We start from the raw sequence: 22,752 nt of genomic DNA on the forward strand, positions 1-22,752 counted from the left end.
ATCACACCATACTCTTCAATTAGACCAGGCCTCCAGCACAAATTGCCCTAATAAGGTGTGCAATCATCTCGTGGGATTTTATTAAAGCTATTTTGCAGGATCTATGGCCGATTCCCCTGGAGAACATGTTGTGACACTGAGGACGGAGTGAAAACTGGTTAGAAAACAGGACTTATGTGTATTGTCCCATACACAAACACCGTAAATGCATTCTCACAAAGTACTGCTAACTGCATGCACTTCACCAGCCGACCACAGTCATGATCATTCAGCATATATCTGGAGGATGAAGGGAGCCACAAGTGCCAACAGTTGTGTTTTTAAAAAAACACAGACATAAATGTTGATGCCATTGCACTTGTCATCATCACCATGCTAGAACTATCCTCTGTACGATGGTTCCGCCACGTACCTGCTTTTAAACAATGTCATGCTACAAAGTGACATTTCAAAGGTGTAAAGATGTGAAGCCCCTAAAGCAAAACCGTACTACAGCTCAGCCCTGCAGCGAAGGGTGGGAGAGAGTAGGTGAAAGAGGAGAGATGGAGGAGAGGAATGAAGAGAGGAGGCGAAGTTGGGGAGGGCCGTAAAAGGGAACGGAAAGGGCGACTAAAAAGTGAGAGCGCCTAACAGGAAATCAGTGACTGAGAGGAGGAAGCGAGGGGTGAGGTCATGATGTGAGGGTGCAGCAGTGGAGCGATTTTCAACTTACTGTAACAAACTTATCAGTCAGATACAGAAAGTATCAGGATTTGATAAGTTCTCTATACAGTGCTTGTCTATCCAGCTGAAGTGAAATTTTGCTTTGGTTTAAAATGATAATTTAATGTGCTATAAATCTGTGATTATTGTTGCTTTGAAGAAAAAAAAAAAAGCTCCAAAACATCACATACTGTACTGTGCAGAAGTCTAGGCCACCATTAGATGTGTTGTTTTAGGAATGCTATAATGACAATAGAGGATAATTATTTCTATTTTATTTTACTGGAACACATCCAGAAACATGTATGCAGTTAAAAAAAAAAAAAAAAAAAAAAAATAGGTGTCAAGCATTTAGCATGATCTACCCCTACACTTGAACAATAACACAGCTCTGTTAATACTGGAGTGGAACCTTAATTAATGTTACTGGTAAATCCAGTGTTTGTCCTATTATTTCATTTACATAAGTATCTGATGTAAAAAATGTCTATTACGCCAGGTTTATTAAGAAATGCGTGAGCATTACATACACATGTTGCATGAGTAAAACTCATTGACAGTTCACTAATATATGCGACCAGCTTTAAGTCGCAGCACTTCATTCCAAATTCCAGTGATCACAGAAAGACAGAGAGAGAAAAACAACACTTTTGCACAGTACTGTATGTGAAAAAAACATAGTTTTATTTATAAAAATGTGAATATCAAAAGGCGAAATCGTTTTGTTTATTCTTAGGTGTAGTGTGTGTGTACTTCAGCAAGGGTATAAAAAGTTAAACCAAAGTAATATTTCACTTCACCTGTCTTCTGAAAGCGGTAAAATCAAACACCTGTGCATCTTCCTTCCTCTTTGCTTATCGTTTTTCTTGAGCTCACTGTCTTCTGATGGTTTGCGGCTGCATTGCTAGTAAACAATACATTACAAATATTAATAATTATTATTATTTAAGAGTGTGGTTTTCATTTAGATTTTTATTCCATCTCTGTTACGGCCACTGGCCTTTGTCCTCCCTAATTTAGCCTATGGGTTAGATACACACTAGTCTGTGTGGTCTCGCCTATCCCTGGTTCCGCCATCTACACAAAATTCTCTGGTCCATATGAAATCTGTGATCAAGTGACACCAATTATGTCATTAATACTTCAGACTGGAGGCGCAAAATGCTTGTGTCACCTACAAATGTTGAAAACATTCGTATCAAGAGATCCCAAAGTGAAAACGGTTGGTCATGACCACTCAAATTTCCATAAAGTGGCTCTAATTGTCACAGAGAAGAGTAATTCCCCCCCATGACTTAACGCTGCGCCATTCCACACATTAGAGCATTAGAACTGCCAAACTCTGCTATACTTGTCGCTGTCAACAGGGAGACAACACAGTGTTAATAAACCACTTTCCCTGCCTTTTTGGTGACATTCCAACCCAAACCAATATAATAAAACACGCTATTGATGTTGATGGCCCATTAAACAGCATCCTTACCGTGTAAACCCAGAAAAGCGAATGTTAATGAAACAAGAGTATTTCCTACAACATGGGTTGGCCAAACCCACTTCTAGCCCGTGGAGATATCCGTATCTCGTTGAGGCTAAAACCTGATTCTCCTTGTTTTTTTTTTTTGTTTTTTTTTCAAATAACAGAAAAGGGCTCACAAAATATTATTTCCGTGTGTATACAACTTTAGTGATTGAAATGGGTGGTAATTGTGTTGAGTTTTACTAATAATTAAATAACACCAAGGCTTTAAGTGGTGTAAGTCACGCATATTCTAGCTACCTACCAGCAGAATGAACGAAGACTATAATGGCTCTTTCAGAGACGATCAATAACAGAACCCGCACCCTTTACATGAGTACGATTTTATGTAGTCCAGGTACTGTCAGATGCTTTGCTAACTCAGGTAGTTGAGCAAGGCCACTTGTGAATTACTGGTGAAGGGATTCCATAACTTGGTCTGGAGCAACTGATATTAATTAACTACTAGCTGAAAACTAGCTACTAATTACTAAGGCTTTAGTAGTGGTTTAGTAATTACTAAATCCTGAATTTGATCGAGACTTATGGCAAATTGATGCAACCTGACCCTGAGCTTTAACTTACTTCTCTACAATATTATCTTGGGCATCACAGGTTGTGCTCTCAGGTTCATGCTCCGAGCAACAAGGGAGCAAACGTGCACTGATCATCCACAGAGTTGAGGAAGATGCACACACAAACGCTCACCCATTCAGTCCTATGTAGTATCTCAGCCAAATAACAACATCAACCAACCCACCACACCCTTTCCCCCAGCAAGCCTCCCTCCTTTCATCCCATATTCATTCTCTTTTCCCCCAGGTCGTGCAGAGGAAGGAGAGTTAAATACCTGTGCCTCCAGCTACTTTACTCTGCTCAAAGCATGGTGGAAGAGTGTGTATGCTTGTGTTTGGTGTGTGCGTGAGAAATAATTGCTCCTCCCCTCTGGTGAACAGATAGCCTGGGCACTTAAAGGGTTAAAGGTGCCTGGGGCGCCCTCACCACCACGGACCGACTTGACCGGGAAGGATGAGGAGGGCAGGAGGCAAGGGTGGGGGTTGTTAGGAGGCTTTAGTGACTGTTGGTGAGGAAGGGGTGAAAGTAGTTTTGGAGAGGTAGAGGGGTAAATCATAGGAGCTGAGTGGAGGTAACAGCAAGCAAGAGAGAATGGGTGTCACTTCCTAACACACAGCATTTAACATTTAGGAAACAACCCCTTCTGTTATAAACTGTCTAATATGTTGAGAATCTTGTCTCAATTGATCTACACTATCTCGATCGTTGAAGATCCAGCCTTAAAGTGAAAAAAAGCTCTGAACAATATCACTGTGATTTTTTTATCTAAAATTACACTCAAATGTGATATTCTATTAGATTTGCTGACACAAATCAAAACAACCACAAAAAGACTACCTGTATTCCAATTGTTTTGGCAAATTTGCTAAAGTAGGCTTCATAAAATTAATGTTTGAGAGTAAAGTTAGGTTTTTCACTTAATACAATTTTATCCTTGAATAAAATGATCCTGAGGAATAATCTGATATGGTAGATGCAAAATGAACGAGGTCACATAGTTTCTGGCTATAGTAGCAGCTATTGCAGCTATCTCATCACAGGAAAAATTGAGTTTGAAAATGTGTGAAAATTAATCAGTTTAGCGCTTTTCTTAGAGCTTTAAAACTCATCAGGAACATTTGTTTGAAGTTTTTGGTCGTTCTGAACACCAAACTTAATTAGCACTAGCATTAGCCCTCATGAAGAAGAAAGGTGAAGGGTTAGGGAATGATACATGGATATGACAGTGACGATAATGACAGAGGAGGAGGAGCTTTCATGGGAAGGGAAGCTTAAATCTGGCAGTGAGATGAAGGCATCAGCAGGGACTAAAGCTGTAGATAACCTGGGGCGTGTGTGCTGAGATGTAAAGTTGGGTATTTAGATGCAAAAAAAGAGGAAGGGATGACTCACGGCCTGGTTGGTGGAAATATCAGAGCGGCATGGATTGGGTAATAAGGGACAAAGGGAACAGGAGCAAGGAAGATTGGGAGGAAACATCATGGTAAAGACTAGGCAGTGCTTTATAGATGATTAAATAGTAAAGGTGGGTTATGGTTTGATTGTTTTGGGTAAGGTGTCAGGGTTGTGGGATTAATGGTGGGTGAAAAACAGTTTAACTACACTCTAAAAAAAAATGTTAGGACCGAAAAAATTGCTGTCCAATGGGACATTTATGGATGTTGAGGGTTTTCTGGGTAACCTCTGAGGTTCTCCAAATGTAGTCACAGTTTTTTTTAGAGTGTAGGAGAGGATTTTACAGGTGAGGAAAATCAGGGAGAGATTTTAGTTATGGATCTCGGGTTGTAGTCCACATGAGATGACGATGAAAGGTAGAGAAAGACCTGCTGATACAATGTCACATGGTTATGGGCAATGAGGGAGTTGTTGTTGAGATAACAACAAAGCTCACAGATGAAGAGGAAACAATAAACAAGATAACGTGGATAGAGATGAAGGACAAAGAAGAAAAGAAACAGTATAGGAAGAAAATTTAGAGGAAGGGAGGAAAAAGGAAGGGTTGAAAGAGACTGAGAGCGACATGAACAGGAAGTAACTTCTGAAGTACCAGGAGAGAAGCATCAGTGTTGCCTGTTGTATCAGATGCACAAGGCTGAGTGAAGAGGGTCTTTCTGTAGATGGTGGAGTTTGTGTGTGTTTATATGAAGAGGAGGAAGGAAGGTGGAAGGTTGAGAAAGGGGGGTTGGGGAACTTACGTGAAGGCGAAGGCCACCAGAGCACCACTAACCACTATAAAGTCCAGAATGTTCCACAAGTCACGAAAGTAGGAGCCCTGGTGGAGAAACAAGCCCAGCACCACCATCTGGAATACAACGAGGGTGGTCAGTTCAGTACACACACACACACACACGAGGATGCATAATTGGCATCAACACTTGGCAACTAAAACACACAAAACACAAAAAGATAAACCCACAAAAAACCCAACAATCAAAACCTGACTCAAACACACACTCCCCCAGTGATACTTTGTTACCTTGATCAACATTTCAAATGTGAAGACGCCTGTGAAAACGTAGTCAAAATAACGCAGCACCTGCAGAGCAACACAATGACACACAAAGTGAGCGTAGGACAGATTAATAAAGACACCAACCCAACCTAATCTGAACTCAAGGCATCTTAATCTCTATTTTGCTGCCCCCCACACACACTTCATTATGAAGTGTGACACACAAACACACGCACAAAGTAATTTCTCACATTATTTCGTGGTGAGTCAGGCCAAACAGGGTCCTCTGCAGCGAGGGCGATGCTGCTCATTGCGATGACGGACAGGATGCTAAACTCAAAATACCTCAGAGTCAGGATGTAGTGACAGCAAACACGAAACCTTGTGAAAAGACAAACACAGGTGATATGTGTTGACCTGGGTTTACACAACACTCAAACTCAATAACTTATAACACAGATAAAAACATACGGGTTGGTGGTGGACAGGATGAAGCAGGAGCTGAAAGGAGGCATAGGCTTAGGTCCATCATCATCTCCTCCCTCATCTTCCTCTTCCTTCTTCTCTTCATTCTTTTTCTGGTTGGTGTTGGCATTCTTGTTCACTGAGTGGAAAAAAGTGAGAAATCCAACAGGATCACATAAAGGGAGGACAGCTGAAGTACTTGGAGTAGTAGGTAGTTTAAGTGCAACTCAACCCCCTCTTCAACAGCTAACTACGCCCAATACCTGATTAGAGAAGGGAGTGAGGAAGAGGGAACTATGACCTGGGCCCGGTTTTTCAAAAGTAATCCGCTCAGATTTTGGATAACGGATGGATCAAACCTTTAAAACGTGTTTTTCAAAAGAAAAAATGGATTACGTAATCGGATTAGATCATGTAATCCAATCTTGGTTTTGATCCGGATCAAACCTTTAGTTTGGGTTTTTCAGAACTCTGTTGTAGGATTGGGATCACTGATCCAAAAAGTCTGGTTTAAACTGATCCCATCAGAAGGGTGGATTCAGCGTGGATTTCAGGCCCAAAATGTAATGAAACTTTAAAATTGGATCAAATGATACTATTGGATCATGCAGTATAGAATACAATATATCCTATTTATTCAAAGGTTTATTTGATTTCTTCATCCACCAGGCTACAGTGATTAGAGTTTGGCCTCATCATTTGACCACAAATAATATATTTAATTATGTCACTAATTAATGTGTTTCCAGTATTTTATTTAGTTTTTAGAATATTTTCTAGTGATGCATGCTATGATAAAACAGAATAACAAAGCAATAGCAATGGCTTCACTGGTTTTTGAAATCCAAAACAAATCCAATTCCAAAAATAGTGTCCAACTATTGCGTCCCTTGTTGCACTTCCTGTTTGCACTTGGTAGTGATGTTGTGCAGGGCAATACAGGCAAGGGTAATGTTGCATGCTTTCTGTAGTTCCGCTGTTTGTATTTGAGTAAAACGTTTTTATTGTTATATATTTGTGCATATGTTGAGATGATTAGAAACAGCTGCGGTTGTAAAGGTGGATTTAGTCACTATAACACAAATGTCACTGTATAATAATATTAATCTGTAATTTCATTAATCACATTCTCTTACAGCCGCAGTCACTCATGTTGTGTTACACTTTGCTGCTGTGTGATTGGTGACGTGACTGAACACGGATCCACATCAAACGTCATCCAGGAAACATGACGGAGATTTTACACTGCGAACTGTGAACTTTTTTCACATTTGTTTGTAGGATAAAACCCTTTGCTCAAATCAGCGCTTTATGTATTTATATTGGGCTACATTCAGTTGGTTTGCAGTCCAGTCAGACGTTTTCTCTGTAGTGACTGTATCGTATTTTTTACACATCAAGTGTTTAATATCTTCACAAGTTTCCATTTTAAGCTGTTTTTCACTGCACTTCACTGTTTCTTTATTTTTGCATCAGTAAATCTGTGATCAACCTCATAGTCTACTTCAAAGTGACTTGAACATGCACTTTCCAACGATAAATTACACCTGGCTTGACCAAGACACGCCTTCTCATCCTGGTTTGACATTTGTGCAATGGACTAAGCCAGGATGACCTTAGTAGCATGGTGAAATGGTTTAGTTCATCCAAGTGAATGTTTGCACAACATTTAAGAGGCTTTCCTGAATGTGTTCCTGGTATGTCATGCTCACAAGAGAGAAAATGTTTTTTGAGCTCAAGTGAATATTTTTGTAAAAATAGAGGAAAATCCCTCAAGGTATTCTTGAGATATTGTGTGAATAAAATCCTTGAGTCAAAGTGAACGATTGTGCCAATTTGAAAAGATTCCCTCAAGCTATTTTTAGATGTCATGTTCCATTTGTCCTGTTCTTGTGGACATCTCAAGAATGTCATTTTCACAGGAACAGGACAGATGGACAGATGGACAACCTGAAAGGCACCAAAATGTCTCTGTCCATGGCTGCACATGCCACAATGCATCATTGAATTCTTTTTAAACTATTCTTTAGCGCGAGTTACCATTTTGGATTATTTTTCTTTTTAAAGAGAAAACAGTTGCATCATCATGCCACAGACAGCCTTTTCCCAATGTAGACTGAAGTTTGTGTTCAGTTCAGTGATCAGTTCAGTGATCAGTTTCACATTACTGCACACAGGAGTTGTTTCATTGCTGCATTTACCATTAAGTTCAAATATGTTATTATGCGACTTCAGTAGTGGACCAGGAACTTTCCCCTTATGCTCAAAACCAAATTTTTCCCATGGACTTTGGTGCAAAGTTTACAAACCTTCACCAAATGTCTACTGGGGAGATAAATAGGAAGGCATGTCAGGTGAGCCTTTTGTTAAGTGTCTATAATCTGTTTTTCATTGTGTTCCCGCTGGCAGCCATGTTGTCAGACTGAGTCTCCCTGCACACTGGGGAATTGTGCACTGCACTGTCAGCACTGACAGTAGCTATGTCTCATTCTAGGGTCTGGAGGTGTGATTGATATCCTATCCCAGAAGTCTCTGTGCGCCAGCGGCAAAGCATTCTTTGTGTGTGTTTGTGTTTGTGTGTGTGTGTGTGTGTGTGTGTGTGTGTGTGTGTGTGTGTGTGTGTGTGTGTGTGTGTGTGTGTGTGTGTGTGTGTGTGTGTGTGTGTGTGTGTGTGTTTGTGTAAATCTATATAACAACACAAGAATGGGCTTGGTGGAGTAAAAAAATAATGAACAAATAAAATAAACTCCAAATAATAATAATAACATATGAGGCATGTGTCATCCACGTAAGTTCCTCCAGTATTGCAGAAAATATTTAAAAAAACGAATTAATATGATCACAAATCTAGATATGACTGTAAAAAATATCACACATCAGAAATGTGATTCAGGACTTTGAACTGTAGAGGGCAGTGTGTAACCTCTTGGTGTTATAGCCTGCCAGGATTTATTAATAGACAAAGAAGAAGGTGAGGTGTGTGGGTTAGACCGTCTCATTTCACACTACGCATGATTTCTGTCTCCTCCTGAGTGCACAGCTGAGGAGATGACTCTGTTGACCGTGCACTTGGGAGGATCCAGATCCTGGATTGAGACACAGTTTGTGTCAGCACTTCATACAGCCACACTTCAAATACTTGAAGCGTCACTTTAAATACACTACACAGGGTAGGAAAGACTACTTAAGTTTTGTAAACTTTTATACCTTTAACTAAAATAAGGCAGATCTAACTCTTTTTTGTGTTCAGCACATCCTCAAACCTGCTGGGTTCTTTGTTTACACTCCTGTAGACACTCACCTTGCAGGATGGCATTGGTGGATGGGTAGGGGTAGACAGGGGGCATATCTATGGTTGTGTAGTCAGGTTTGGCCATGCTGGTCAGGATCAGGCTGTCCATACTGTGAAGCAGGGTGTGGGTGTCAGCATCACGGCAGTTCAGCAGGTTGTTGACATGGTCCAGGTGGTCAGGATGATCTGGTGGGAGGTCGTACTGATGCTTGTGGGCACTAGCCAGCTTGCTGTTGTTGCGGAAGTTGTCCAGGTCCTCGTTGTACTGTTGTATGGGTCGCGTGGTGGAGAGACTGGGAACAGTGCTGTGGTGCTCCCTGACAAACACAGGAGGCAGAGGAAGACAAGGGAGGGACAGGGAGGAGGGAATGAGGGAAGGAGAGAGGAATAAGGATGGAACAAGGAGGGGCATGGACGATTAAATAAAGTTCCATGGTACAAAAAAACCTGCTTATTGAACAAACTAGAAATTAAAATACTTAGCACCATACAGAAAGACCAGCATGTCAATTTTGCAGTATGATATATTTCATATCACGATTAAACTGACCAAATTTGATATACAATTGTTGTGATGTTGTAAAAATCTACTTTATATTTTAAATTTTTCTTATACATTATTTAACCTTTATTTAACAGTGAAGTTCCTTGAGATGGACAATGGAGTGTGGAAAAAAAACCTTCAAACGTGTACAGGGAAGAACGGACCCTATTCAATTAAAACTGCAGCAATTTTCTATCACAACACCGTTTTAACTCTGATTTAAACATTTCCATGGTGATCAAGCTTTAAAGTGTGAAATGTGTGTAAAAAAAATTGGTTGTTTTTTTGTATTGCAGATACATTATGATGTGAAAAACAATCATTTTCAATAAGATCATTATAAATCATGAAGTCCTGGAATGACTGGAGAGATGCAGGCTCCCCCTTGTGGCACTGTATAATAAATTACTACCACTGTATTTTGGTAAACAAGGTAGCGTATTTGACTCAAGGGAATTATGAACGGTTTCCCCACTAACCATCATACTGATAATGGAAATTTACAATAAACTTGAAGTAATTATTATTTATTTTTATTTTATTTTTATTTTTTTTTAAATAGACTCATACTGTATATCATCCCATCCCAACTGTGATTGTAGATACTAGTCATTCGGAAAGTCATTAGTGCAGTTATTCCCATAATGTGGGTCAGGGCCCCTTGGTGTCCTAATGTACCGCTGTTGGGCCAAGAGAGGTCAAAATAAATAAATAAGTAGAGCAGTTTTGAATTTTTATTTTATGTTGTATCTCTGGTTGGGCATGATGGAGAGAGGAACGTGTGTGTGTTCATCAGTGTTGTTGCAGATGATTTTCAGAATTTGAACTGGGATGCAACATTACTTTCACAAGCCATGATCATGTAATGTTTGGGACTACGTGTTACATATTGAGAAAGTAAAACCTTTCCTTTACTCACTTTCTGCTATGATGTCCTCTGCTCCTCTCCTGGTTGCAGTGGCGATGCCGTCTCGATTTGCGTCCCTCCCCTTCCTCGCCTTTCTCCCCCTCTACCTCTGTCCCCCTCGATCTGTGTCTCCTGCTACATTCCACGCCCTCCCTGGCTGTCCTGCAGTGCCTGGACCTCTTGTGCTCAGTGTTTGCCTCTCCCCCCTCACTGCGGTGGGGCGACGCACTGCGCGCCTCTCTGCCTTCCCTGTTCCTGCAGCTGCGGTGGCTCCTGTGGCTACGCCTCTCCTCCCCTTGCTGGCCAATCATGCAGCCCTCTGCGTTTCCCAGAGACGCGCAGCTGAATCCATGCTTCACATGCGTCTCTGTTGGCTGGCCTGTGACTGCGCTATCGGGCCCAATAGTTTTCTGATGGTGATGGTGATGGTGATGGTGGTGGTGGTGGTGGTAGTAGTGGGCAGCTCTGTGGTAGTGGTCAATGTCCCGCTGCTGGTACTCTTGCTCCAGAGGAAGCTCATCAGGTTGGGTCTTGTTGGTGTTGTTGTTGCGGTTGTCCTGTGGGTTGACCACCAGTGGCCGGTCCAAGTGAGTCTTCATGTCACCACATCCCTTCCGTGGATACGATACCTGAGTGAGGGTTATAAGGTAACAGTGGGTGCTGTTAGGGTGAATTCCAATTCCTTGCTTAACCCTCAATCTTAACCCTCAATTTCAAAAATGTGCGCTCCCGCTAGTGCAAGTGCTGTTCCGATTCTCAGAAAAATTAAGTTGAGGGCCAAGTTTAAGGGCTGTATCGCCCTCAATATTGAGATTTTCCAAGACCACCCTTGGGAGCAAGGGCTACCCAGAATGCATTGCGTGTTTTCACATAAGAAAGATGGCGTTGAAAGCAGCGAAGCGAGTGCGATACAAATTAAGTATTTACTTTGTTAATAGAGATATAAAAATGATGAAAACCATTGTATTATCTTAGTTTAGGCCCATATTATGGATTACTGACGTCATTGTTGCGTAACATTTTTTTTTTTTATCTTTGTCAATAGCCGGCCGGTGCGGAGAAACGATCGTTTGCTATCGTTTACCCTTCAATAAGCCGTGGTGTGTGGTAACTGTCAGCTGAATATGTCCGTGGTTGTGGTATTTGTATGAGTATCATCTTATAACTAACTGACAACCTAATAACTTGACTGACAAACGGATCGTAATAAATAATCACGACGTAAATGTGTTCTTCTTCTTTTTTGGAGTTGAAAGACTGGACGCAGCTTTCGTTACTCTGCCCCCTGCAGTCTGAAGACATATCTGCATTTAAGGGGTGTCCCATTTCTAAGTGACAAAATAACCCTCAACACTTGGTTTTGAGGGCCAGTTAAGATTAAGGGTTGAGCTTGAGGGTTAAGATTGAGGGTTAAGATAGGAATTGGAATTGGCCCTTAATCTTAGACACATTTTCTTGTTTAGCCTTTATGGTTCACAGCCAAGCAGAGAGTTCAATTTATATGCTCTGGTTTTGAGATTCCTACAAATGTTTTTAAAGCGGCAACTGTCTTGTCCCCAGTGGTTCCAGGTGTTATTAATATTTGTTCATTCTTTGTTTTACACAGAATTAAGTAGCAGAAAAAGGCAGCCGTTTACTGTTCCTCTATCTTCTTGTCTCCTTTCCATTCTTTTGTCCCCAAAATGAAATTAATTGGGCTCTATAGTTTCAATATTGTCATCTAATATTTTCAGAGGTTTACCATCTCTCTCTTACTGGGTGATAATAAAGGTGTCTAAATATAAAAAAAATAAATACATCATAATAAAGTGGCTTCAGTTTTGCCATAGCTTGCTCCTTACCTCCTCTCCCTCTCCTCCCACCTTCCAGTCTTCCTGCTCCAGCTCATTGTAGAGCGCCTCGCGGCTCGTCATCAGGTTCTGTCTGCGGATCTCGCTTGTCCTCTGCTCCCACACCGACTTGTTACCCTTGGCGTGGTTCTTCTGTTGCTCCTTACTGTGGACGAGGTTGGAGGGGGTGTGATAGGGAGGAGGAGATGCAGGTTCAAATGGGGAATCAAGTATCAAGTAGACAGGAAGGACAGGAAAAAAAAGAAGAGATGGAGGGATGTTGAAAAGGAGGGATATGGTAAGGAAGATGGCAGCAGAGTGGACGATCAATGAGTGTGAGTCAGAAAAAGTTGAGAAATAATGCATTTTCAAACCAAGTAATATTGGAAAGAATGTGTGAATATAGAAAGCATTAACTGGAGAAGCAATAGAAGGAGCTTCAAACCAGCAGGACAGAAAACATGCAGCGTTTTCTCTCTGAATATGAATTCAACTTTTTTAATATAATTCATGCAGTGTTTGTGAGGAGAGGATATTGCTCTTTTCAATTTAAATTGTCTTTGTTTTTGAAAACAGGTGCCAAATCAATGTATTGTATGAGACAAATAATGTGTGTAATCTATACTGCAGCCCGTGGTCAAGCAGAAAAAATTAGGCTTGGAAAGGCATTTAGCTTAAACATCTCTACCACATCAAACATCCACTGTGGAGGCCCCTTGAGAGGGAGAAGCCAAAATCATATCCTTCACAGTATGTAGGACATTAATTATATACAACATTTATTATATTAAGACCACACCCCTTCCAATGTAAGAAGTCTCAGTAACCCCCTCAAAAAACATAGGAGAAAAAAATGAAGGTCTCAGTGGAGATGCGTCAAATTATAGACAGTTTTAAATAGAAAGTAAGTTGACAGATGCCAGCGTGGATATTTTCTACTGGACAGGGAAGCAAAACAGAGCCCAGGGTCACTAATGCCTTCTCTCTCCTGCTCTCTCATACGTTATCATGGCTGATTAAACTTTTTTTTAAGTAGCCATTATTATTGCCTTGTTGTCTCCTCTGTTCATGTGATAATCCTCTGCTGCATCTTGCAAAGCAAACACACTTCACTTCCAATCACTTCCTATTGCTGTCACGTAATCTAATTAGAATCTACTTAACAGCTATACATTTAAATCAATATTACCTTAACTTGAAATTGCTACTTAAAGGGACACTGTGTAGTATTTATGGGTTTCTTTGACCCAAACTCCACTTTTGTATTCATATTATGTGCTCCTGCATTGTCTCGTCGGTGTATAATATTTTTTGTTTCATTTTCGTAGTGTTTCAAAAAGTCATGTAAAATAACATGGTCGCGGGCCGCTGTTGCATTGCTACGACGCCATGTTTCTACGGGAGCCTGTATAGACAAACCAGAGAGAACAAAACAAGCGCCGAGAAGAGGCTGAGAGCGGATCTTTTTACGCGTTTAGAATGGAGGACCACACGTATTTTACAGTGGATAAAGGAACACCAGTACCTGACTGTACGCCCGCACCACGGAGAGAGACGACGAGGACGACATTTGACCGGCTGAGGATACCGTAGCGCTCAGGGAAGGGAGGGGGTGAGCAGAGGGGCAGTTCTTTGTTGTAAATTTCTCCTCTAGATGTCCCTATAAACTACTTACTTCACCTTTAAAGTCATCTTGAAGCAGGAAGTTTAAACGGCAACTAAACCCTCCATCAACTTAAGTTTGCTCACAATTTTCAAAGAATTCCATCTGATATCACAAATCATATCACAATCACATTTCAGTCAAAATGAATTCCGATTAATTATTTATTCAAAAATTGTAGCTATGCATAATATAAACAAGTCCTTAAAACTATTTACACTTTTTTAACTATAGAAATCACACATTGCTCTGTTATGGAAAATGACCGACATGGTACATAACAAGCTTCACTTGAGCACAGAAGCACCATTTTCTCATCACATTGACTCTGCTTCGAGTCTGGTGACTCTATTTCTATTTATTTATTCCATTTTTAATCATAATTTTTGATGTCCCATTGTCATCGTTCCTGCTGCCAGGAGCAAGAGTTCTCACAGACGGTCTTTCCTCTTGCTCACTTCACAAAGTCCTGAGCCTTTCACTCTCAGAACAATTGCTTCATCACTTCATCAGAGAGGATGAGGATGACGACGGGCAGTTTGCGGTGGTGTGCTTTGTGCGTTTTTGTGTGTGTCACACATGTACATGTATGCCTGTCATTCAAGACAGATTTTGAGCTTTCTGTGTGAGTTACAAAGAGAGAGTGGTTGAGTGTGCTGCCACTTCAGTGACTTTGAGAGTGAGAACATTTTGGCTGCTCATCTCTTTCCTATTAAAGTAGAGGCTACTAGATCAGAGGTGGCCCTCATAAATACAGCTGCCAGCAAGGTGATAATAGAGCATATATATATATATATATATATATATATATATATATATATTTTTTTTAATAGTAACAGTAAGACATCCAGTTGTAACTATTGCTTATAATTCAACAATAAATTACATATCAGCTTGTTTGACATGTTATTATTCACTTAATTTTCTATTTAATTCTCTGTTTTTGATATCCATAGATTTATTTTGCATCACAAATGTGTTTATATTGTGAAGGGTACATCATACAAAACAAGCACTTTAACTTTGAAATTCTTTTATGATGAAATTCATCCTCATCAATATTTCAATTGCGATATCATGATGAAATAATATATATCATTTTATGGGGCTTCCCCCCAAACAAATAATATTTAATGTTTTCTGCTCCTTCTGTATCAAATCCGTTAATATTAAATTCTGTGTCATCATTGAGTTGGTTTCTTCTTTAAAAGAAATGACTTGTATTTTCCTATTTATTGATCGTCCTTACTGTATCTGGTCTATGGTGACAAACTTATGTGAAAAGTGTTTTGTTTTTTTTCATAATTTTTTTTAATCAAATTTCTTATCATGGGCAAAACTATAAAAAAAAAATCACACATCTGTCAAATGTAATTTTTATTTGAACAAAATGTGATATGTGTATGCAGGATCAGACACCATCTGACATCTTAACAGATCAGGATGAATTTTGTCATGCTTATGTAAGATGGTAATATGTAAAGTTCTATATTTCACAGTTATTTCAGGAACATTTCAGGTGACGTGTTTAATACTAGTTTGAGGTCTGTCTTGTTGCCCATTTGTAAGTGTAACTGAATTCTAGGATAGTTTGGCCTGACCCTGGATTTCAACTGGACGCGTTACAGCCGCGGCACGTCAGCGGCGCGGTCGCCGTTGCAAATCGCTTCCATTCTAATCAATGAGAGCATTTCCACTGAAGCGTCCCAGAAGCAGCTCGCCGCGCCACATCACTATCGATAGGTAGCTATTTTTGCCGTTGCCGCTGCTGAACCGCGTAAATTTCAACAGAGCAGATCGCACCAGACAGGAAGTGCGACACAGACTCAAAGTAAAACATTTCCGCCCCCCTTTCAAAATAAACCACAATAGGCAGGTCATATACAATTAGCAGGTCAACAGTCAATTAATCAGAGCGTCTCAGAGAGTCATAATGTACGACAAGAGACTGATTGTTGATGTGGAGAAAATCATTCATGACACCAGATCAACAGTTCTTCCATGTCGGAGAATGAAAGAAGCTGTGTTGTTGTTTCCTTTATACACACAGTCTATCGCGGGATCTCGCGAACTCGAGTCCGTTCAAGATTATCGTGCGATATTCAGTGAATACCGCTGGCTCCCAAGGTACCGCGCCGCTGCTGTAACGAGCCCGGTGTGTGTGTGTACTCACGCAGCTATGGTCAGGTTGGCTGCTGACAGTGGGCTGACTTCCGCCACCTCCTTGGCCTTCTGCAGTGCTGTCTTCTGATTAGCTGCCTCCTCTTGTTCCTCCTCATCCTATTGGACATTAAGAGGATCATCCCATTCCTGTCATCGTGGTTTATCATATTTCCAAAAATATAATGGTGATCTAACTTCCTGGTATTTAAACATTTCACAGATAAACATGGCTTCTCCAATTACAGGTTATTCTTTGTTTCAAGATCAACCAATCAGTGATCTATTTTGTCTTAAAATAAGACAAAAACTAAACTGTGCTTCCAGTGGTATGATCTTGATTTACCTTTGTAAGCTCCTGTGCGTTGGCCAGATTGTCAACAGCGATGGCCAAGAACACATTTAGCAGAGTGTCTGAGGGAGAAGTTAAGGAAATGACGGCCAGAGGAGGAACATGATGAAAACACTGCAGATTTGGGAAACTAATAGAGAACAAAGACATCTTACGTCACTTAAAACTGTTGTTATTTGCAGACTGATGATAAAATATTGTAGGTGAGGAAAACACAAGTGTGCGAGGCAGGATACAGTTCCCAAAGAGTGTGAGGACGATGAAGAAGATAGAGAACACCATCCCTTTGTCATTCACTCCACCCTGGGACTTAATGCCATTGTACATCACCATATTCCAGTCCTCTCCTGTCAGGATCTACAGAAAGTGGAAGAATAAAATATGAAGTCATACGGAAGATGTTATTACAATTTTAATCTGAAATATACAGGGAGTTTACTAAAGTTTCTCTGGAAAAAAAACAGCAATACACGGATCTGCCTTTTTCATCAGATTAAGTTAATTGTGTAAACCAACATCATCAGTGCAGAATCAAACTGAAAAAGATTGACTCATTTAGAAATGTATTTACCTACATATAACATTTGCCCTAAAAGTATTACCCTTCATGTTTTTTAGACAAATGCAAAAAACGAAAATGCATTTTGAAATAACGTGTGTGGATCAGTGCAGGTCCAGGTTTAATGTTAGAAAGTCTGTTTATATTTCACTGTGATGCTGATAAACAAGACTTTTGCTATTCAAGGTAATATGAACCTTATCAAACATTTAATGCAAAGTGCATCACATTTGGACAAAATGTGATCCTCCGTCTCAGGTATTATCCTAGCAGAAATGCACGTTGTCAGTGAAATGATGCAAACATGAGTCAATAGTAACCATTAGTCAGTTAAATTATTAGCCTGAAATTAGTCTGAAATAATATAACATGTTTTACTCTACTACTATTTTTATTATTATTATCATTATTATTATTATTATTATTTAGTTTCATACGTTCTCCTAAAAAAGGAACAAAAGGAACCAGTGCCAAAAAAAAAGTGCCACCTACCGCGTATTGCCAACAAACTATTTTCTAAAATGTTAATAATTAGCGATACACATGGACGGACTTGAGCGATTTAACACAATTACAGAAACTGGACACACACAGATGACGTGTGAGTCACTGACAGACAATAGAGCGACACATAAAACTGTTAACAAAAGCCATGTCACTCAAATTAAAACTAGTCCGACAAACTGATGACATGACAACAAAAGGAATTCAAACAAAGAATTTCCCTCTCAGAGTGTTTCAGCCATGACAATAAATCCAAATGAGTGTGTTTATTGTCACGGCATTAAGAAAAGAATAATGTTTTTGCTACAGTGAAAACTGCATTGATATATAACTCAAATTCTCATAAACTCATGTGGAAAATAGGATTTCATAGAATGAAATAGCTAGAATCATCAACAAGTAAATCCATATGAACAATATGGATATTTGATTGTACCCTGAACACCTCACCTGAAACACTGTCATGATTGCTGCAGCAAATGTATCAAAGTTAGTGGGCGGTGTTCCATTTTCAAAGTTGAACCTGAGACGAAGCAAAGACAAAAAAAGTGGGTATCATGGGTAAAGACACATAAAAAGATGAACACCTACGTATATAGCAGAGAATTGATCTGAAGCTGATACTGACTGTCCTCCAAACAGCTGCATCCCCAACAAGGCAAAGACCACAATGAAGAGGAAAAGCAGGAAGAGCAAACTGACGATGGACTTCATGGAGTTTAGCAGAGAAACAACCAGGTTTCGAAGAGGAGCCCAGTACCTGAGGAGGGTGGGGGTGAGGGTGAGAAGTTGGATAAAAACAGAAGGATGGTAGGAATGGAGGAAGGAAAAGTGGAACAAAAAGGATTCAATCGACAGGAGAGAAACATATTTCAGGCTGGGGAATTGACAAGGGAATTATTTTGTATATATATATATATATATACATATATATATACATATATATATATATATATGTATGTATATATATACATTTACAGTACTGTGCAGAAAGCCACCATTAGATTTGTTTTAGGAATGCTATAACGTCAATAGAGGATAATTTTCGGGAAACAAAACACCATCCTCTACAGGTGTATTTAGCGTGATCTCCCCTTACACTTGAACAAGAACACAGCTCTGTTAATACTGGAGTGGAACCTTAATTAATGTGACTGGTAAATCCTGTGTTTGAGTTTAACTCATGCTTGAGAATTACATACTCAGGCATGAGTTAAACTCATTGACAGCTCGCTAAAATATAAGAGCAGCTTTAAGTCGCATCACTTCATTCCAAATGCCAATGATCACAGAATTTGACAGAAAAAAACAACAGAGCTATGTATACTGTATACGCTGCCCCCTTCTCTTCACAGATCATTAAATCCTCGTACAACTCTCGCTCTCTGACCTGCTCTGTGATTGGTCAGAGTATCCTGTCACAGAAGCTAACGGAGGTGCAGAAGTCTAGAATATGTTAAATACACAAGTTTTAAAAGTCCAGTTCACCCACATTTAGAGAGGTTTATTGGTAGAAACTGAATATATTACTAGTGTATTACTTCTTTAAAGCTCCAATGTGTAACTTCTGTCACCAAAACACCACTAGTGTTGCTATAGTCTAGACTTACACCACACCATGGGTGTGTCATTTATCAACTGTTCTCTTTCAACATTCATTTCAGTATCTCATTAGCTCACTCATGTTTCAAAGACCTGTGGTTAATTCCTTCACCTAAAGTTCTTTCAACATTCATTTCAACTCAAAGGTATTTCAGAGAACTGGAGGTGATTCCTTCACCTAAAGTTTGCTGCCGTTTCACTTTACGAGTGCAGCTGTTATGCCCTCCCTACATCAGTAGTGACAGAAAATGCATCACCCTGTGTCTCCACAGACACAGAAACAAAACTACAAAAGCTATTGTACTGACATGGTCAATTAAGTAGTCATTTGACAATGTTTGAATGCAACAAACATTAGTTTACGTTTGAAAATAGTTACACACTACTGCTTAAAAATAAATACAGCTTTATGACAAGTGTTACACTGCCATTTCTACAACAGGTTAAACAAGCATTTCAGATAAGCGTGTCTTTCACATTTAGAACCCAAACAAGAATGATCATCACTTCTGGTAAGCAGAGGCCATCACTGTTCCCTGGCTTCAATTTCATGGTCACAGTCATCAGTTTTGAATGGATGAAATACTTTACTTGGTGACTTTGAAGATGCGCAGCAGTCGCAGGGCCCGCAACACACTGATACCAAACGATGTGCCTGGTTTGATAGTGGCCCACACTACCTCGAATATGCTGCCCACAATTACCTTAAGACACACAAACAAGACATGGCATGGCTACATGTTAGCATGATAGCAAATGTAGAAGAAAAGCAGTGACGAAACAGAAGTTAAACAATAAAGGGTCTCAGTCAGTAAACACAGTCATTAATGCTAATATTTCTACACAGCAAAAGCTAAATACTGTATAGCACCTAAACCATACATCCTTTTATTCAATGTAAAATTTAAACATTAAAATACTAAAATTGATAAGCTAAATTACTATCATTTCATATATCTTGTGTGATGTAATTGTTTATTTAATTAAAAGCTAATAAACAAACATAAAATAATGCTGATTTTGGTCTCTGTTCTGCATCATTGTCACAGGGCAACAAGAGTAAAATCTATTCTTTAACTGTGACAACTGTGGATTTGTCATCAAAACCTGATGTCAAGAGCAGTTTTTTACACTTGTGCGTGTGTGTGTGCGTGTGTGCACTCACCACACAGTCAAAGCAGTTGAATGAGGAGTGAAAGTAGGGCTGGATGCCCAGACCATACATCTTGATCAGCATCTCAGACATGAACAAACCCAGGAAAATAAACTCTGCATAGACTGGAGAGAGGAAGAACAAGGAGAAAGGAAAGGTGAGAAGGAAAAGGTGAATGGGAAGTCACATGGTGGGGATTGAGGGGAGAACCTTGTGACCTCAAATAATTGTGTGTGTGTGTCCACTCACAGAGGAAGTCAGAGAGGAGCTCAGGCTGGTCGTAGTGCACAGCAGCCACACACATGGTGTTGAGGCCGACCAGGAAGAGGACTGTCCAGTAGAAAGCCTGCGTCTTCACTATCTTGCGGATGAAGAATCGCGTCCGTCGCTCGTTCTTACTGTAATTAGATCCATCCATGCCGCTCTTTATACTGGAGCGGGCAAAACCTGGAAGGGAGGTAAGGTTAATGGAGTTTATTTGCACACCAAAAGTGTTTTTCTTACCTTCACCAATAAAGTTATGTTGGCTTGTTTGTTAAGATAATGGACAAAATTACTGGATTAATTTTGGATGGATTTGGGTATGGACATGTGCAAAGGAGGAAGTTGTACAATTTTGGTGCAGATGTAGATAAGGGGTTGGATCTAGGATTTTTTTTAAATTAATTCCGGCTTTTATAGTCACTACAAACCATGTTCATCAGTTGATTTGAAGACACCTGATCATACACTTATGACCTGTAAGCTCTTGACTTCTCATGTCATGTCCAAGTTCCAAAGTTCCACGATTATAATCGGGTTTTTGTAGTTATCTGGTTATTCAAGTGCTCATGTAAATTCTATAAACTTCTATAAATAAACTCATATCATTATTGGTTTATTGCAGTTATCGGTATTTGAAAAACCTGTTTAACACACCTAGGTTTCTGTCAGTAATCTGATTTCTTTGAGACATGTATACACCTTAAACGGTTTATTCCAGTTACCCGATTATTGCCAGTAATAGTTTTTTTTAGTGTACATGTTGGATACGGAGAGCCCGCTTGGAGACGGAGAAAAACACAGCGCTCGCCATCTACTCAAAACGTAACGTAAGTCTACTACTCTTTGGCTGGCTTGCAAGCAGGCCTGTTGTTTTGTTCCCGGTCTAGCTATATCTGGTGTGGTGTTGTAGTTGTTCTAATGTTACTAGTTGTTGCAACAGCATGTGAAAATACTACAGTTTGCTCGGCCAAAAATAACCTTAATCTCGCGATTAAAAATTGATGCCTTTAAAATGGTTTTGCATTAACGCCGTTAATAATGCGTAATAAAGTGTGTTTGCCAAAACATGTTTCTCCATTGTTTTTCTTACCTACTGCATCTCCCATGTTATCCTCGCCCTCCTCAGGGTTCAGCAGCTCTGTCTTGTTGTTTTTGGTTTTGATGGTTGGCCTTCGCCTTGTACCTATTGTGAGAAAAACAACAACAGAATTATCGTTTCTGTCACTGTATTGTTATTGATGCTTTCTACTCTTATTATTGTGTGTATAATGTATAAATATATATATTCTGATCTCGTGTCTCCGGCTTTCTGTTATACACTCCGGACGCCGGGTTTCAGCTATTAGTTGGCTCAGCTCTCAACTGTCAGTTAAGCGGCCAACCAATACTTTTGCTTCTAATATTTAAGTACATTTTATATCAGAAAATTACTTTTGATAATTAAGTACAGTAAATATCAGGTACTTTTACTCAAGTAATATTCTAAAAGGGGACTTTAAATTCTACGAAAGGCAATTTTCTGGTAAGATACTTGTACTTTTGCTCAAGTATCGCTTTCAAGTACTTTATACAAGACTGCAATATTTTTGATGCTAACTGAAGAATTCATATGTTCAACTTGGAAGAGTGAGGCAAATTCAGCTGCAACATGAAACTTTACCAATAAATGTTGCTAAACATGGTACCTGTAAAGGAAGAAAAAGTCAACGGTCAAACTACCAAAGTTTTAAATAACTATTATTTATTTACTTTTAGGATCTGGGTTTTTCAGTTATGCTATACAGGTGTTGCCATATATTTTTTGGTATTGTACTTTTTTTTACCCTTAACAGGTGTATGTGAAAACTGAAGTAATATTTTCAAAACTCTTTACACAGTCATCAAAACAAAAGCCTATGTGAAGCAAATTGTAAATCACTTTTTATTGTTTTCACACATTCAGTGACCACAGTTTATCAGCTCTTTTCTCTGTCAAAGACCATCATCAGCAAAGCACTATACTTTTGCAGCACATTTTTCAAACAAACTAAAAGCAAAACTCAGCAGGCTGTGTGAAGTGTTTTGAAATGCTCATTAGCAACTGAAAAATACCTTTATGTAACTTTATTGTTACCACATTAAAACCTAATGAAAAATGAAGAATGTGAGTTACCATCAAAGTTCCCTGTAGCATCGTCCTCAGCCAGAATCACCTCCTCTGCAGCATCAAAAG

At 39.6% G+C, this 22,752-nt stretch overlaps 1 protein-coding gene across 1 annotated transcript in view; it reads right to left on the minus strand.

The window, feature by feature from the left end:
- Nucleotides 1-22,752, minus strand: part of cacna1ab (calcium channel, voltage-dependent, P/Q type, alpha 1A subunit, b) — a gene marked incomplete at both ends in the record, with an annotated part of 173,777 nt that overhangs the window by 68,774 nt on the left and 82,251 nt on the right. Inside the window, 17 exons of the mRNA XM_083906330.1 lie at nucleotides 4,990-5,096; nucleotides 5,271-5,330; nucleotides 5,498-5,627; nucleotides 5,718-5,850; nucleotides 9,013-9,320; nucleotides 10,467-11,083; nucleotides 12,296-12,449; nucleotides 16,120-16,226; nucleotides 16,453-16,520; nucleotides 16,695-16,815; nucleotides 17,972-18,044; nucleotides 18,150-18,281; nucleotides 19,715-19,827; nucleotides 20,289-20,401; nucleotides 20,526-20,723; nucleotides 21,631-21,723; nucleotides 22,693-22,737. Of these exons, the coding sequence (XP_083762456.1) occupies nucleotides 4,990-5,096; nucleotides 5,271-5,330; nucleotides 5,498-5,627; nucleotides 5,718-5,850; nucleotides 9,013-9,320; nucleotides 10,467-11,083; nucleotides 12,296-12,449; nucleotides 16,120-16,226; nucleotides 16,453-16,520; nucleotides 16,695-16,815; nucleotides 17,972-18,044; nucleotides 18,150-18,281; nucleotides 19,715-19,827; nucleotides 20,289-20,401; nucleotides 20,526-20,723; nucleotides 21,631-21,723; nucleotides 22,693-22,737 (2,572 nt within the window). The remainder of the gene's footprint in view (nucleotides 1-4,989; nucleotides 5,097-5,270; nucleotides 5,331-5,497; nucleotides 5,628-5,717; nucleotides 5,851-9,012; nucleotides 9,321-10,466; nucleotides 11,084-12,295; nucleotides 12,450-16,119; nucleotides 16,227-16,452; nucleotides 16,521-16,694; nucleotides 16,816-17,971; nucleotides 18,045-18,149; nucleotides 18,282-19,714; nucleotides 19,828-20,288; nucleotides 20,402-20,525; nucleotides 20,724-21,630; nucleotides 21,724-22,692; nucleotides 22,738-22,752) is intronic.

The sequence above is a fragment of the Microchirus variegatus genome (genome assembly GCF_963457635.1).
Source record: "Microchirus variegatus genome assembly, chromosome: 19".
NCBI lineage: Eukaryota > Metazoa > Chordata > Actinopteri > Pleuronectiformes > Soleidae > Microchirus > Microchirus variegatus.